At 50.9% G+C, this 16,672-nt stretch overlaps 5 protein-coding genes across 5 annotated transcripts; 3 read left to right on the forward strand and 2 right to left on the reverse strand.

Annotated features, from left to right (window-relative positions):
• Positions 1–1,199: 1,199 nt before the first annotated feature.
• On the forward strand, positions 1,200–5,472 carry COCSUDRAFT_53717 (Mu1-adaptin; the record flags this gene model as incomplete). The annotated part of the gene is made up of 11 exons (XM_005646642.1): positions 1,200–1,779; positions 1,921–2,133; positions 2,283–2,363; positions 2,503–2,564; positions 2,965–3,121; positions 3,565–3,613; positions 3,655–3,781; positions 4,077–4,143; positions 4,544–4,735; positions 5,193–5,281; positions 5,463–5,472. Exons 1-11 carry the CDS (start codon positions 1,645–1,647, stop codon positions 5,470–5,472), a joined length of 1,182 nt encoding a protein of 393 aa, XP_005646699.1. The 5' UTR covers positions 1,200–1,644.
• A 473-nt stretch (positions 5,473–5,945) lies between these two features.
• On the reverse strand, positions 5,946–8,186 carry COCSUDRAFT_66482 (hypothetical protein). Its single transcript, XM_005646643.1, has 5 exons — positions 7,849–8,186; positions 7,499–7,664; positions 7,068–7,274; positions 6,539–6,685; positions 5,946–6,219 (listed from the first exon to the last, which is right to left on the reverse strand). The coding sequence occupies exons 1-5, from the start codon at positions 7,978–7,980 to the stop codon at positions 6,194–6,196; spliced, it is 678 nt and encodes a 225-aa protein (XP_005646700.1). The 5' UTR covers positions 7,981–8,186; the 3' UTR covers positions 5,946–6,193.
• Positions 8,187–8,305: 119 nt separating this feature from the next.
• COCSUDRAFT_47768 (hypothetical protein) lies at positions 8,306–10,172 on the forward strand. Its single transcript, XM_005646644.1, has 3 exons — positions 8,306–8,706; positions 8,891–9,063; positions 9,566–10,172. The coding sequence occupies exons 1-3, from the start codon at positions 8,561–8,563 to the stop codon at positions 9,754–9,756; spliced, it is 510 nt and encodes a 169-aa protein (XP_005646701.1). The 5' UTR covers positions 8,306–8,560; the 3' UTR covers positions 9,757–10,172.
• A 175-nt stretch (positions 10,173–10,347) lies between these two features.
• On the forward strand, positions 10,348–13,060 carry COCSUDRAFT_29512 (R-SNARE protein, Sec22-family; the record flags this gene model as incomplete). The annotated part of the gene is made up of 6 exons (XM_005646645.1): positions 10,348–10,455; positions 10,703–10,824; positions 10,942–11,057; positions 11,518–11,664; positions 12,113–12,189; positions 12,387–13,060. 6 exons carry the CDS (start codon positions 10,348–10,350, stop codon positions 12,477–12,479), a joined length of 663 nt encoding a protein of 220 aa, XP_005646702.1. The 3' UTR covers positions 12,480–13,060.
• Positions 13,061–15,877: 2,817 nt separating this feature from the next.
• Positions 15,878–16,556, reverse strand: COCSUDRAFT_55858 (hypothetical protein; the record flags this gene model as incomplete). Its single annotated transcript, XM_005646646.1, has 3 exons — positions 15,878–15,936; positions 16,110–16,227; positions 16,419–16,556. The coding sequence occupies 3 exons, from the start codon at positions 16,554–16,556 to the stop codon at positions 15,878–15,880; spliced, it is 315 nt and encodes a 104-aa protein (XP_005646703.1).
• Between the last annotated feature and the right edge of the window lie 116 nt (positions 16,557–16,672).

Here is a 16,672-nt window from a genome sequence, read left to right on the forward strand (position 1 = left end):
AGCCAGATACACTCAGATGCCACGCCAGCACTACCGCAGATGGTCACCATGCTCGTATGCATGGAGGATGGCAAAGGCAGGGTCAAATGTATAGACATTTGCTGGAAGACTTGGTAAAGGAGGGTGCAAATGCTTGCCTGTTCTGGAAGCAGCATCCCGGGCCATCACACAAGTTGCAGCCGCTCACAGAGTCGAGCTGCAGTTGCCTCAAGGATTATGTTGAAATGAAGACAGAACGGCGAGTGGGGCTCGCTCAAGCTCTCTCCTCTAATGCACTGCTGGGCAGCTGCCAGCAGTGCCTCATGCTCTGTTGCGGTCCCAAAATACTTCTGCCTGCAAGTGCAGAAGACAATTATGCAAAATGCACAAGCTCCTTCCAATGCACAGAAAGGGACACAAAGAAACCGAAGCACAGGTTCAGCATTGCCTCGTTGCTCAATCACTGCGGGACAATTCTGACACAACCAATCCTGAAGTGATCACACATGCCCCCGTTTCCACAAGCTGGCTTCTAAATGACAATATGCAAGGTGCCGGCATCAGGAGCAGTCAGTAATACACCAAATAGATGGCTTTTCAATAGTGGACTGCCCTAAAGAATCAGAAAGCGCCCTAATAAATAAGCGTCAAGAGGCCTTGGTGTTCTTGCAACCCACCCACGGTCTTGCGGAGCACACCCAAAACACGGATTTCTCGCTGCGTCAAAGCACAATCACTGCCTGATTTTGGCACTGAAGCGGCGGCCACACTCGAGCAATAAGCCTTGCTGCCCTCCTTCTTGGAGACCTGCATCGATACTCATTTTTCACCACCGAGTCCAAGCCAAACCGATGCTGATTTGTGAGGCCTGGGGTAAAGGGTACTCAAGAGACCCAATTCTTACAGATTTACAGGAGCCGTGCGCCAGTTTTCTGAGGGTATGCTACGCTGAAGCCTGGTAATTGACACTTGATCCTCACCTTAGGAAACGAAATTTAGTCGCGGCTATCCATGCCCCGTGCGAGGACGAGCCATGATTCACAAGTCGTGGGACTGCAAAATTATTCCCTGAATCATTCGAAATTTTCTGCTCCGATCCGCCATTCCATGATTGCAAGCGTAGCTGTTATCGAGAGAACCCTGCCCCTTTCCTCGAGGGGCTTTCTCCAGATAGGGTTTCTTGCCAGGCTCGCACATGCGTTTTTTTTTTTTGCAATCAATGCATTTTATATACTTCGTGAGGGTTTCAGTATTGTGACACTGCATAATAAGTGCATCTTGATAGCCGTGATATTGTGAGCCCAATTTAAGAACCCTTCTCTAAATAAATCACCAGTTCTTGTTTGTCATGAGGCTCTTGTTGGATCGATGACAGACCCAGCGAGGAGTGTCGAGCCGGTCAGATTTACTGAAGATCATTTAAAGGACCTGAAAGAACTTGCAAACCTTGGTGGTGTGCACATCAAAGAGGAGGCCCTCACAATCATACTAGAACTTCTGGCTTCGGGTGCTCCACCGAGCAGTCTGAAGACGGTACTGGAGGCCATTTGCAAGCCACTCGGGGGAGCCAAGAGGCAGTCAGCCAGCTCAGCAACAGCGCAATAGGATCTTTCACGCACAGGTGGTCAGACCTCATCACAGGTCCTTGACTCGTCTGAACAGGCGATGGCTGCTTCAGCCGTGTTCATTCTTGACCTCAAGGGCCACGTCATCCTCTTCAGAGACTACAGGGGGGACGTGCCAATAAAATATGCAGAGCGGTTCATCACCAAGCTGAACGAGCTGGAAGAGACTGGGAAGGTGATGCTCAGCCCAACAAACGAAATTTCACATCATGCACAGGCACTTTCTCAATTCGTCATCGCATGCACCCACTTCCTACAGGCAGGTTCGGTTCTGACTATTCAAGGCAGTATGACAAGCCCATTGTGTCTGTTGTAGGTGACACCCATCATATTAGACGAGGGGGTCAGCTACCTCTACGTTCAATATTCAAACCTCTACCTCCTCATTGTCTCGCGGGAAAATGTCAATGCGGCCTCCATGCTGCTGTTTCTGCACAAGCTTCGCGAGGTCTTTGTGCACTACTTCAACGAGTTGGAGGAGGAGTCCCTCAGAGACAACTTTGTCATTGCATATGAGCTGCTTGACGAGGTGATCCACCATTACCCTACTCTTCTCCATTTTGACGAAGCTCTGGCCTGATATGATGTTTGCGCGCTGTCTTGGAAAGATACGGGCTTTAGATAGATGTTTCCATGTTTGGCATGCTGCCTAGTCAGATAACTTTGTGGTATGTGCAGGTCATGGACTACGGGTACCCCCAATTCACAGAGGCAAAGATCCTGTCAGAGTTCATAAAGACAGATGCCCACAAAATGGAGGTGACCACTCCTCCTCTGCTGAAGGCACCAATCCACCAATCACACCAGACTTTTCAAGAGATCAGAGACAAGTCATGCATGTTCAGATTGCTAATTCAGGTATCCTTGCACCTGAGTGCTCCTGTTTTTTGTTGTGCAGGTGCAGGCACGGCCACCCATGGCAGTCACAAACGCAGTGTCGTGGCGGAGTGAGGGCATTAGGTACGGCCGCAGCTTCCCCCGTTCTGCGTGTCATTAAGCGCAAAAGAAAGTTTCCTGCTGCCTTCCTGCCGATATACTCGCACAGGGCACACCGCGATGACTGCCCCTGACCAGCTGCAAGCCATCTGCTGTGCCACTGCCAAAGTGCACAATGTCCGCTGCTTGAGTTGACCGGGGAATTCCCTGATGCTGCCTCAAGACCGGCTGCAGTGTTAGATCTTGACTGAATGCACTGTTGCGTGGAGCCCAGTCAGTATTATGAAGCAGCATGCTGTGCGGCGAGGCCAGATACTTGACCAATCTGTTGGGAGTGCGGCTGCCGCCTCTGATGTTATTTCAAAAATTCCAAGAGTAGAATCTCACCCTGTCTGCAGCATGTACGAGTGCTTCTGCGGCGCAGGTATAAGAAGAACGAGGTGTTCTTGGACGTGGTGGAGAGTGTGAACCTGCTGGTGAACAGCAATGGCACGGTGGTGCGATCGGAGGTGATGGGCGCCCTCAAGATGCGCACCTTCCTCTCTGGCATGCCCGAGTGCAAACTGGGCCTTAACGACAAGGTGCGCTGCCCTTTCACAGCCTCTGCTGTCATTTTTCAGAAGCCTCATCCATGTAGAGTCTATTGTAGACCAATCTAATCTTCTTCGGCCCTTGCCTGTACACCGATGCCCTTTTCTTCATGATGTGTTGTCTGGTTGACTCTGCTTGCGAGCAAATGTTCTTCTCATTAACGCTGCTCCTGCGCATGGGCAGCATGGAGAAAGGCATGTGCAATTTCCTGGTTTCAGACCGCTGTAACGAGCATGGAATGTGCGCCAAGCATCTTGTTATTGATTGGTGGGCGGAAGAAGGGCTGTCAAAGCCTCAGGGTGTTACCTACAACCCTCAGAGTAGTCCCTGTAGGAGCAGAGGATCTGGCTAAGCATGCCGCGACCTTCACCTCTTTGACTGGAGGAAGGCAGAGAGGCAGTGTGATACTCGTCACATCTGCAGTGTTGAGTAGACCCTCGAGGGCAGGGTATATTTCATGCAGCGCCTGGCTTGGCTGACGCGTGTGCGGGCACATGCGCGCAGGTGCTGTTCGAGGCGCAAGGCCGCGGGGGCAAGAACAAGAGCGTGGAGATGGAGGACATCAAGTTCCACCAATGCGTGCGGCTGGCGCGCTTCGAGAACGACCGCACCATCTCATTTATCCCCCCAGACGGCGCCTTCGACCTCATGTGCGCCCATTTTCTGCAAACATCCCATTGATGTGCCACGTTTGATTAGTGCGATTTACTCCTTGTGGTGTTTTCTTGCAGAAACTCTCTACGTCTTTTAATGTCTATGATGCACAACGTACTGCTGCCATTCTGGAGCGCATGCTTAGTCTGTTGGAGTTTGTTTGTGGCACCAGAGCACTACCCCCCCCCCCCCCCCCCCCCCCCCCCCCCTTTCCCATTTCAAACTTGAAATTCGCGGACGCGCCTGCGATGCGCGCACGATGGGCGTGATGGCGTCGGGCGGCAGCGGCAGGAAGATCTCGACGTTGGAGGCGGAGGAGCGCTCCTTGAATTGGCTGCGCGCCTTGACCAGGTACTCGGTGCGGCTGCGGCTGTGCTTCTCCACCGTGCACTCCACCCAGATCAGCGGCCGCACGTTCTGGCTCAGCCGGTACGTCCTGCCGCAGCAGAAATTAAATTGGGGTTATAGGCAGGCAGGGGGCTCTTAATAGATTTACCATATCGCCTCGCGGATGCGCTGGAGAGAGTTTGATTTCTTTTGTAATACCAAGGAGTCAGTCAGAAAATGCATGGAGCGACACCATGTGCTTCCGCACCAGGCGCTGTCCAGCACTGGTAGCCTAATGCGATGCCATCCATGCCATCATTACCATGTATTTGTCAAGGCACCTGCTGTAGAAGAAGAGAGAAAGGCTCTTGAGAACATGGCAGGAAGCAAATGCAGGAGTGTTCCGAGGAGAGATGCTGATGCATGCGCAGGGGACGGCGGTGTATGTGCCGGAGAAGGAGGCGTTGGTGTGGAAGATAAAGAGTTTCCCGGGCGGGCGCGAGTTCCTGCTGCGCGCCAAGTTCAGCCTGCCCAGCGTGGCCGCCGAGGAGGAGCCCCACGGACGCATGCCCCCCATCGCCGTCAACTTTGAGATCCCCTACTTCACTGTCTCTGGCATCCAGGCGCGCCCTTCCGACATTCCTCTCATGCATCTAGGTCTGCAGTCTAGGAAGTTCTATTTTGCCATCTCTGGCATCTTGGTGTTATTTTTGAGACCCTCTACTTCACCGTCTCCGGTATCCAGGCGCTCCCTTTTGACATGCATGCATCCCGCTTCCATGGATTTTGCGTGCTGCAGGGGACTTCTCATTTCTTGGGTAATTGTTTTTAAATGGCATCACAACAAGGTCATTGGGGAGTGGATTCTGACACAGTACCAACAGATCAGACGTGCAAGACGCTTTCAGGCATGTTTCGTAAGCTGAGTCGGCAAAGGCTGCACAATCTTGTGTTGTGCGAAACCACAGGACGAGAAGTTTTTTCATCAAGAACCGCTTCCTTATTTTCAAGGGGTCAATCTGCTAAAGCTGTGTCAGATATGGATGGCATCGTGGCTCAAAGAAATAGTGTGCTGCGCAGGTGCGGTACCTCAAGGTGATTGAGAAGAGCGGCTACCAGGCATTGCCCTGGGTCAGATATATCACAGCAGGCGGGGAGTACGAGATCAGGTGGGTCCTTTCATTTCATTCCATCTGCCATGCTTCCAAGTCTCATCCCAGCAGGTGTTGCGCGGTGCAGCATCTTGTCCTTTTTGTAAGGTCGCCAGTGGAAGTGGCTATCTTGTTGGGCAACTGTGTATGCTGGCAGTTGGTGGGGTGCCTGAGTGTTTGTGTGTGTGGTGCTGCGCAGAATGGCTTGAGACTACTCTTTGGGACGCGCTTCCGGCCTAGGCATAATTATAAGGTCACAGGACCAAACTGTCTGTGGGAATGCAGTCCATGTACTGTATTGTTGTCTACGGCCACCAAAGGCGGAACTTGTGGGTCAAGGATACACAGGACAGTGCAATTTGGGCTGGAAGCTGAGGCGACATTGCACATGATGCTCTATAATAGCTCCTTTGGCGTTTACTTAAGAAAGAGGAACACTACATAGCAGTATCGCGCGACTTCAATTACAATGCAAGTCCTGTTGGAAGCGCAAATTTGGGATGCTTGGTGGACTGCGAAAGACCTATATCAGCAGATATTGACAGATACCAATACTCAAGGACTTCATGGATCCTGGTCGATGTGAAATTGCAAAGACATTATTCAAGACTGGTATGGAGAGGCTGAACCCTTCACATGTACAAAAAACATTCAGGTGCTGTGACACGAATGGCCCTCTTTCACACAAACTCAATAACATGGACTCTTTCGGCGACATCAAGAGGTGTCACAAGAGCAAGCACACCATACGGGCAGCATGTCGAGCTGGACAATGACCCAGCAAAAATGAAACTCATCCAACTTTGGCGTCTGCTTTTTGTTTGCCCATCTTGCTCAAATGTCTGCTACTCTGTGCAATCCTGCAAGGGGAGAATAAAAAAGGACCGTATAGAAGAAATCCTGGTGCAGCCAGCTCCTGTGTCATGCGGGTCAGCACAGATGCGCAATCCAGGGGCCTGCATGATCGCAAAAAATGCCTTTCAGCATCTTTCAGCCTCGCTCAAGTTGCACTCATTGGCTAATTTTCGTGTAATGCTCATGTAAGCGCATGCACACTTGGCTGTGCCCTTACATGCATGTAGTCTTACCAATGGCGGGACTACCAAAAGTGCGGAACCAAATTATTGTCATTTAAAGGAGATTCACTCCAGAATGGAGTCACCCTTCTAGCTTGGAAGCCAAGTTTTGTTAGAGGCCTGCCTTGTTTGCGCTTGGACGACAGGTGGCGGCTGGGCATGTGGAAAGCCGCGATGGCGCCCTGAGCAGAGCGCTGACCGGACGCTGAGCTGGCGACGACGCTGATGCGCTGCTGTAGGCTGGAAGCCGTGCGGAGCAGGTCCAGCTTCGTGTGGCTTCCGCCGCGGCCGCGCCGGACGACGGCGTTCCCGGCCGCCGCCTGCTTCGACGCGCGCTGCGCTGCCCCTGCAGCCAGATAAGTAATTTAGACCTTCCAAAAATGCTGCCATCACTTGCTGAGATTGTGTAAAGCTTCTACAGCTCTACAAAATGACACACGCCGGTCAGGACAGGTGGCACGAGTGATTGTCTGGATTGTTTGAGATGGTCACAGCGACTGCTGCGTGGTGCTTGTACGCTTTCTAAAACACCACAGATCTGAGGGTGACCACACGGCCACAGCGTAACCATTACAACACTTGCATTGGCATAGAAACCAGGACTCGTACTAACAACAATCTGCCTTGCAACCAGACTGCGACGAAAGGAGCATGGACTTACAGGTGCTGGCCATGTCATTGGCTTTTCATTCTTCCAAATTGAAGGGCCTAGTAATAAAGGTGGCCACCTGTATTGGAGGTCTTTGGGGCGAGGCAAGCGGGGTAGAGGGTGCTGAGGCGAGCAGAGAGCCCAGTCACCAATTTCCTGTAGCGCTGGCTTCTCTGCTTTGGGAGCCCCGGCTGCTGCGCCTGTGTCAGAGCTGCTGGCATAGCTGCTCCCTCCCCAAGGAGCTGGCTGGGCTGCCTGGAAGGGTAGAGCGTGTCCCATGTGACACCTGCCCAAATGCAGACATGCTTTGTCGCTTCCTGTGCTCCACTGCGTTGTCCCAAGTATGTTGGACTGTAACAGGGAACTTATGTTCTGCCTTTCCTAAGTTGCGTGCAGCCTGTAACCTGCGGGTCAGTATGGGCTGGGTCACTCTCTTGCATGCCTGTAAGGTGAGAGTGAGGACGTCTGTAGGGATCACGCCCAAACGCAGGAAGGATGGGTGGTGCGCACCTGAAGTTTCCTGGTCAAGTGGATGGCAGCGAGGCGTGAAGGACGAAAGTGCATGGCTCAGGCAAACTTTGTTTTGCTCATCCTCTGCTTCTGCTGAGTCTGTCAAATCGTTTTCAGCTAGCTCTGGGCTGCCTGCTTTGGCTCCTTCTCTGTCAGCACCTTCACCCTACAGTCGATACATTCAGGCCTTCAGTAAGCTGTAATTGCACCATAGTCAAACATGACGAGGTGGTAACAGGCCAAGGGTGGGTTCTGAGCCTTGTGCATCTAGCTATATAGCCCTGTGACACTGTCAGCATATCCCTCGGTCTCCTTGTGGTAATGAGATAAGAAGTGGTGAAGCTCATCACCTCAATACGCTTCTGACTTCTGCTGCTCAGTGCTGCAAGGATACCAACCACGCCAACAGACGCAGTGACCGGAAGTCCGACAGTGCCAGCAACGGCCCCGCTAGCGACCCACAGAGGAAGCAAGGTAGCCATGACGCTGTATAGCCCACTTTGATTTATAAGTCTGTGTCAAAGCATGGCTCAGAGAGGTGCTAGTCGCAGGGGTGTTACTGGTTCCGAGTCATCTATATGCCCCGTGAATCTCAGTCGTCCGTTTGAGCAAACCAGAATAACCAGGGGCCAGTGTAAGTGCCCTTGCTGCCTGTCTACCACAATAGACAAGTGAAGTGATTACAAACTCAGACTTTTTTCTTCTCGTACTCTTCATCGGTCTGTTCCAAACTTCAGTCCGGGAAGCTGACTGGACTGTTTGCAGCTTCTGCTCCAAGAGCAGCTGCAGATTCGCCGATCGTTTCAAGATCCTCCCTGCAGTAAAGTTGATTGAAGTTCTGGCACTGTTGTCGAGTGAACGTGAACGTAGCTTATCTAAAGAAGGCTTCGGGCAGCTGAAGGCATCTTAACGAAGGAATCTTGCTTTCTGAGCTGTTGAAACTTTTCGCCTTTTCCTTTCTTCAAGCCTGCTGCTTCTGCATCTGGATAACAAAATGCCCGTGATTTGATCTGGGGATCGCTTCCTAGTTGAGGTTGCCCTATCCTAAGGCTTGAGCCTGGGATGAGGGCAGCCTCATGGCCTACTGAACGCCTCAACGCGACATGGAGACAGTTTCATTCACAAAATTCTGCAATTCGATGCCAATTCGCTGGGATTGGGGCAACCAGACTTTTGCAGAAGCGCACCTCGGCCAGCCCTTCTCCTAGGTGCTTCCAGCGAGAACCCCATAACATCCAATGTAACCTGTCCATGATCCCATGACAAGGGCCTAAATGATCTAATATACCATCATGCATCCCTGCTTGTGATGCTCATGAACGCCACATGGCCTGCCTTCAGCAGAGCTAGATCAGGAAAAGTCAACTTCTCAGACGGTTGCATCTACTGCAGGCTGCCGCTGCGGCGCTTCAGCGTGCAAGCGCGTGGCTCAGGGCGCACGAGGCTTGCAACCAGGATCACGACCGTCCCCAGACGCGTGGACCTATACTTTGCAGACCAGCCGGCCCGGCGTATACTCTGGGCGTGCATCGCCTTTGCCTGCGGGTACTACTGTGCCAACACCGGTGCGGCCACCTACTACCCAACGGCCATCCCACTGCTTTGACTGCTGGATACTGCTGCACTCCCCAGCTGCACTGGGCTTGCTTGGCTGTAGCCTCACTCATGCCCAGGCTGTTCTACTTGACTGCTCCATATGCACTTCTCACCGAACAGCCTGCTTCATCGCTATCGTATTTTTCAGGCGTGTGCCCAGTTTGGACTGGGATATTAACTGCATGCTGTGAGTTCCTGAGACCCCTAGTCTGAAATTAGGCGACAAAGGGAAGGTTGCACTGTATACGATCACTTCAAGGGGGATCAGAAAGTCTGCTCCAGGGCAGGGAGCGCATTGCGTGTGCAAATCAGTAGCTCAGCAAAGGAGCCTTCCCTTGACAGATAAAGCTCCTGCAACTTTAGAGCTCCTGCATGAGGCTGTCCCTAATTACAGCCTTGCAGCATGCCTCTGTAGTATACATGCCATTGTCCTTTGCAATCCCTGAAAACTCATGGTGTGTGCGCATGCAGTGTCGCTGTCATTTGGTGCGCTGGCGATCAATGATGTGGTGGCCGCAGCGCTGACCGTGGCCTTCTGCGAGGTGGTGTCATCGCTGTACTATGCAGCGCCAAAGCAGACTCTCAAACTGCTCTTCCTGCAATGCTTCAAGATCGGCATCATCTGCGCGCTCATTGCTGATGCCTTTAAGCTGGGCGGATGATCAGGCCCATGAGAGCTAGGGGAAGACAAAGTTTCGTGTCACGGTCAGATTTGTCTTGTGTAACGAGGGCCCCGGGGCCCAGCGGGAGACCGTCTGAAGCTGTTACTGATGCCAAAGAAACTTGCAGCTTTGAGGCAGGCAACTTGACACTGGCGGCTGCGGCTTAGAATTGCACTCTAATGCTTCTGCAATTGGATTCCAGAAGGGCCTGCTTTTTATTTTAAACCCGGCCAGGTTTATAAGCAGAGGGAAGTGAGGGCTAGATCTGGCCACAGTAGCTTCTCAGATCAGTGTCTTTGAACGGAAAGCAATCTGGAATAGTCCTCCAATTGCAAAGCTTGTCCTCGGAGTGCACATTAGATCCAACCTTCTGCTTCTTGCTTGCGTGTCCCGTACGCACTTGATTAAGTTGTTCCAAAACTCTCCCAACGTCCAGTCAACTTATCAGCAGACAAGGCCTGGATTTGCAAGTACGATTGAAAGGATACGAGTAACGCAAGGAAGCGCTGCCTGCAAACTTAAAGAGAATTGAACAAAAATATCGCAGAAGCATCAGCACTTTTTGGTCCATCGTGAGGAATTCAGGCGTTCATGGTGCGCCTTACACTCATAGCTCGTGTGCACGATGGCCTTCCACTCGCCGAGGGCCTGGACGGGGAGAAGGACAGGGACTTGGAGACATACAAACACCAGGCCAAGGTGAATATCAATCAAGCACCATCAGGGCCCACTGTCCGTGTCGAGGGCCTGATGTATCTTGCATACACATGAACTCTGTTGAGGAACATATAGTATGGTCGTCCAGTCTGCACAATCCTGATCCAAGAATCACAGAGCTGGTCGAGAAAGAGTCCACTTGTCTGGCAGATTACAGATAAACCTGTAGTAATGAAGTCGTGTCTTGATGCAAAAATATCCCAGTAAGAATAATCTTGTGCCTCTGCAGACACTCTTCAAAAGGATGGCGAAAGAAAACCCTGCAAACAGTAGGATGTCAGTGGACAGTGGCCCCTTTGTGTTCCACTACATCATCCAAGGCGGAGTCTGCTATCTCACACTCACAGACAAGTAAGCCTTTCCCTCTGCAAGGCCTGAGTGCTGAGCTGAGACCTATGGGCAGCATGCATTGTGCCACAGTATCTCCACAACTGCCCAACATGGGCTGAGGACTTAGCTTCCATGCAGGAGTTACCCAAAGAAGCTGGCATACCAATATCTGGAGGAGCTGCAGAGTGAGTTCACCGGCCTGTATGGCTCACAGATCGAGTCTGCTGCGCGGCCATACGCTTTCATCAAATTTGGTGCGCCAAAGCGCCCTGCGCTGATCAAAGGGCTCACTTGATTCTCTGAGCCAGTATTCAAACACGTTGATGCAGCCCTTGAACCGTCGTTCCAGCATGACAGGGCTACCACCTCCTCATTGACATGCTCAGAGTCAGGAGCATGTGCATTGGGATCCCTTACACCCTGTGCAGCTTGCAGAGCTCATAGCTCGAGTCCATGCTTGGTGCATGTGGTATGATTGGGTGACGAGCAATTACTTTAGTTCACCCAATAATGGAGAGATGCTCGCAATGGTGAGGCGCCAGCAAATGTCCTGCCCACATCAAGATCGAGCTGCAGAGACAGATGCTGTGGTCCTACTGGGGCGCCAAGAATAGCAGAAGACTCGCAGATGGGCGAACAATACAGTCTTTTTTAGATTCTAGCAAGTGCCTATATGCGGAGCCTCTCAAATCTGATTTCTTATTCTTGATGCAGACACATTCATCAGCAAGACGAAGAAGCTGTACATGGATACGCGGACGCAGCGCAACATCTCCAAGCTCACCGAGGATTTGAGCGAGGTGCACAACATCATGACGCGCAACATCGCCGACGTACTTGGCCAGGGAGAGCGCCTAGACAGTGAGCCCCGCTGCCTCTTTACTGTCCCGTACTAGCACCATCCGCTGTGTCTGCTGTTTAGATGGGTGATAACTTGCCTAGAGCACATGCAGGCACCCAATTGGCATCTGCAGAACATTTTTTCATGAATGCCACTGTTGCCTGTAAGGCAGACGAGTAAGTAATGGTGCAGCTATCCCTACTGTGGCATCAATTGGGGCATTTTATGTAAAGCCTAAGCCTATGCGCCCTGAGGTGGCGCCTTTGCATGCATGCTGAGCTTGCCAGCCAATGAATGCAGCTTGGCAGTGGCCACTGTCTGTATTGTGGCATTCCTGACCTTTGCTGTTGCCATTCAGACACCTGTGTTGGCAGAGGGATCTTGTGATCCGCGCTTGACTTGGTACTGCTATGCAAGTGATGTCTTTGGGGTTGTTCGCCTGTCAATGTGTCTGTGTCCTGGCTGCAGGAATGTCCCAGAAGTCTGCGCAGCTGACGTCGGAGTCAAAGCAGTACGCGCAGCGGTCAAAGGACCTGTATCGACAGGTGCTGGTGCCACATACATGTTCCTCTTTACATTCTCTAAAGTGATCACTGCATTCCTGCTGCGCCATCTCCTTGCTTCCCACCTCTGATGTGGCTCGCTGATGCGTGGTTAGGCCTTTTTGCTGCGATCCTTTCAGATACTGTACGCAATTCAGGCGAGCAGTCCTCCTGAGCTGCTTTATTTTCTGTGCTTGCAGGCACTGATACGAAAGTACATGCCTGTTGCGGTAATCATCGGGGTGCTGGTCTTTGTGTTGTGGGTGCGGTCGTATTTCTATGGCCGCCGATGAGTCTACCAGAGGCACTTTCTGAGTGCAGTCGGCAAGTGAAATCCTGCCTGAGCCATCAACATGTCCGGCTTGTTTCAGCACTTTAACGGTGAGGCGGTGTTGAAGTGTTATCAATTACTCTTGGTCTAGAATGGAACAGTAGAAATGCATCTGACTGGCAGTTGCCTGAAGGCTGCTCAGGCACTAAGTTTAAACACGATGAAGCGAAACTCATTAGCTTGCGCAAGCATGATAGGAGATTTTCTGCCCGGCATCTGCAGTGTCGCGCATATCTATACTGGAAGGTCTGTGACATAGGCTGTGTTGCTTGATATATCAGCATTGCTTTGCGCCGCAAAGTTTGTGGCCATCCAGGGGCGCTCCGGTCGGCTGCCAGCCAGTGTTGACAATTTTCATTGTGAAGTGCGAGCTAAATCATCAGCAAATTATAGCAGATTGGTTGCTAAGGAAGTGTGAACATTAAAGAGCAAAAAAATGAATTCCAAGAAACGGGGTCCTGGTTTTGTTGTTCTGGTGCCATGCATGTGCATGTGCTCAAGTCTAGACTTTAGTAAATCCACCTGTAATGTACTAATACGTTGACTTTGAAGTCTTCGATGCATTTCACAATGGCGTCAGTCTGACGGCCTTGGATCTAGAGACGGTTGAAAGAAATCTCCGAACTGATGTGAACGTCAAGTTCGTTGTTGCCTCAGCAGTCTTCAGTAGGACCTGCAATCTTGCTTAGCTGCTTCACAGCCACACATCATCACGTCCAGATACAAGTGTTAATGTACACCCCTGACATGTAGGGGACAGCAAGACAGATTTGTCCAACACTGGACTTCTGACGGCTCCTGCCACTCTAGCATCAGCATGCTGATCTCGAGATCATCGGCCCTGAGTTGTTTGCCAGCGGCTTCACATAAAAGATCCAAGCGTAGTCGGAGGCCTTATGTTTCTTGTAGCAGCAGAAACATCCTGTATAGGTGCCCCACATGCTTACAGCCACTGACGGAAAAGGACAAGAGCATGCTGGAATGTGGGAGTGGCCACACTATCCTGCGTGCAAAAGAGGGCTACGTCCATTTGTTGCCATCTGGAAGAAAGGCTGCCGTCAATGCTGCAGGCGACTCGCCTGAAATGGTGGTTCTGTGACCTTCGTGGCTGTTAGTCTCAATTGAGAGAAGCACACTGACCTGAACGTCTAGAAACATTAAGTCTGAATCAGAGTGAATTGTTTGTAGTTCCGCATCTTGTTTTGAATAAGATTCACTGTGTATCAGGTGAAGGCTCGCCGCAGGTTCTTTGATGCTGGGCACTACGACTTCATAGCAGATGAGATAGGCCGCCTGATTGCAGAGTACATGAAGGAGTACAACCAGGTAAGCTTTGACCTCTTCCTAGCTACAATGCCATTCTTTTGTCAGCAGGTGGAATTGCTGGATGCTGGCTTTAATTAGGGCCCTTCCTCAGCTTGAAAAGGCTTGGTTCATTAAAGAGGAGCATGTGAAAGATGCTTCTGTCAGCAGGTGGCCTTTCTAGATGCTGGCTGTGGAGAGGGCATGTATACAGCACGCGTACAGAACTTCCTTGTACAGGCTGGCAAGACATGCACAGCCTATGGGGTTGATGTGTCTAAGGCGGCAGTCCGCATGGCTGCAAAGCGACACAAAGCAGCCTCCTTTGCAGTGGCCAGCTCGTACGCTCTGCCCTTTGGAAATCAGGCAATCACTCTCAGCTCTTGTGCTCTCCCTGCTGACACGCGACCACAATTTCCATCTCCCTGCCTATGGTCAATCGTGTAGCTGCATTGATGCGCAAGACAACTGATTCAGATCATCGGTGAAACGTCTCTCATCAATTACAGTTGATTGTTTGATGTTCACTAAATTATGAAGCATAATTGATATGGCTGATTGTCTGATCAATTACAGTGATGTTGATACTGGGTTAAGTCCAAGGCAGAAGGGTGCTGCACAAAAGTTTTACTGTGAGCGGTAATCTGTGCCTCATGCCAGAAACAGCAGCTGCTGCGCAGGAATTTGACGCGATGATATCCGTCTTTGCACCAGTCGCAGTGTCAGAATTTACCAGAGTGCTCAAGCCTGCTGGAGGGTTGCTTATTATGGCCTACCCTGGAGCTGGGCACCTCTTGGAGCTCAAAAAGCTGTTGTACAGGCAGCCGAAGCTGTTCGGTGAGGATGCCATTTCTTGCCTGGAACTGGACAAGAAGGCACTCTGTAAGGAAATCAAGACAGTGCGAGTGACGCGGGAGCTCAAACTGCCTCGGAGCGAAGCACTTGACCTGTTGGCTATGACACCATACTTTTGGCATGCGCCTCCTGACATTGAGAGTCGCATTTCTCAAGAAGATGGCCTTGTCACCACTGCTGAGGTACTGTTGACTGCTTTCAGACTGGGGTAGGTATGCACGGTACCATCCACATGTAAATTTCATAGATGGATCCGACTTCTCGTTGTACAATAGAAAGAGGAGTCAGCCTGTACACATGTGCATCAGTAATGTTTTCTTGAATTTCCCAAACAAGACTACTTAGGACTTATACTGTTGGATCCAGTTTGTAGCCCGCCAGGGAGGAGTTTGAAACTTATCATCAGCTCGCAGCCCATTCTCAAGTGTTTCCGTCGTTGGACTTGGTTACAATAGGAAAAAGTTCCTTGCTTTGCATCATCATGATGTATTTATGCTTTTCATTGGTGATATACACGATTTAATACTAAATTACATGTATTTATGGACGACACCGCATGACCATCTTCATCCTTACAGAGCCCTTACAGAAGCAGATCAGCAAGAGCTCATCCATTTCCACATGTGCATGAATTTTATGCTGAGAAGGGATGCAGCAATCCATGCAGCTGACCAAGGAAGCACGTGCACAAGCTGTGCGCAGACCAGACACTGCAATTGATTTTTCACACTAAGGTTCAGTGACTAAAACAGTCAACTGCAAAGCATGCAAATATTCCCAAACCTTGAAAGTTCTCCCCAACTCCTACCTGCCCGACCTTCTAGTTTCCTGCGCATATACGCAGCAGCACAGCAATCTCCTATTGCACTTGCAGAGTTCCGAGTGAGTTCAATCACCTGCTAGAAGCACATTGGAGTTATTAAAGTTGAAAGAAGTGCCCTTCAAAGGCGCGGAAGGCAGTCCATAGTAACCCATTGCTGCCATTGAAAGATCGTGGTGTAGATAATTTCCCTAGTCAACCAGACCAGCCACCAGATCACTGCCCAGGTGCATTCAGACACTGATTCAAACCTACTCACAGAGTCTGGTGTCTGCACTTTCCTGGCAGGAATGTGGGATGATGACCCGTTCACAACGACAACGGTGTGACAGCTGAGCGACACAGCATTCTATATTAAGGACACTGCTGCCTCGCTGAATGACTCATTCCTCCCCTACCCCATCGTGTGGCGTAATGTCAATCTCCTCAAAGCTGTTTGGCTCTGCAGAACAACAAAGCTATGGTGTTACTGGGTTTTGCTCCAACACAGAATTGTAAACAGGAAGAAAGCACCATATCCTCTGCAACCGGAGCGACATTGTAAGGCTGATCTGCAAGCAGAATCTGTTAATAAAGACACAAATTGATGAGATCAAAGGGAAGTCAGCCTCGCACCATCAAGGAGAGCAAAAGTGAGGGCGAGGGTATCGCCATTCTCCACCTTGCTGTCAGCCAGTGTCAAGGAGTCCTGTAGCTCAGCGCCCTCTCTGAAAAGCTTCATCTCTTTTGGATCCTGCACAGAGCAGAGGGAAGAGGGTGGAGGAGCGCGGCTGGCATCAGGGATGAAGGAAAGCCCTTGCTGGGAGGCAGCATTGCTTCCACCGATGTTGACACAACCAGGAAGATGATACGACACTTATATCAATCTGGCTTCAGAGATAACCATAAGAGTGAAGCGTCGTCTGACAGATCCCCAGGTCGCACCTTCTGAATTAAGTCTTGAAGCTTGGCCTTCACTTCTAGGATGGTCTCCGTCAAGTCGATGTGCAGGAAAAAAGTGGACTTTTTGCGCTTCACTTTGACATAGACCCATTTATTGCCCGCATCCTCCGAAGCCTGCATTCGGCAACAACGCGATGAACCCACCATTGCACATCAGCTATGGTGATAAAGACAGCAATTTAGCACCTTTCACGCTTGTTTTCGCCATTGAATCTCAATCTACAAGCAATTGTCTT

This window comes from Coccomyxa subellipsoidea, assembly GCF_000258705.1.
Source record: "Coccomyxa subellipsoidea C-169, whole genome shotgun sequence".
Taxonomy (NCBI): Eukaryota; Viridiplantae; Chlorophyta; class Trebouxiophyceae; family Coccomyxaceae; genus Coccomyxa; species Coccomyxa subellipsoidea.

What these genes read in the sequence shown, in the direction of transcription:
- COCSUDRAFT_66482 (XM_005646643.1), bottom strand. Translation starts at nt 7,980, where the DNA reads ATGGCTACCTTGCTTCCTCTGTGGGTCGCTAGCGGGGCCGTTGCTGGC. An exon ending in CCCAAAGACCTCCAATACAG is followed by an intron (nt 6,686 to 7,067) that starts GTGGCCACCTTT and finishes ATCTGGCTGCAG; the next exon opens with GGGCAGCGCAGCGCGCGTCG. An exon ending in CGTCGCCAGCTCAGCGTCCG is followed by an intron (nt 6,220 to 6,538) that starts GTCAGCGCTCTG and finishes GCGATCATGCAG; the next exon opens with GCCCCTGGATTGCGCATCTG.
- COCSUDRAFT_47768 (XM_005646644.1), top strand. Translation starts at nt 8,561, where the DNA reads ATGAGGGCAGCCTCATGGCCTACTGAACGCCTCAACGCGACATGGAGA. An exon ending in TCGGCCAGCCCTTCTCCTAG is followed by an intron (nt 8,707 to 8,890) that starts GTGCTTCCAGCG and finishes CATCTACTGCAG; the next exon opens with GCTGCCGCTGCGGCGCTTCA. An exon ending in GTACTACTGTGCCAACACCG is followed by an intron (nt 9,064 to 9,565) that starts GTGCGGCCACCT and finishes GTGCGCATGCAG; the next exon opens with TGTCGCTGTCATTTGGTGCG.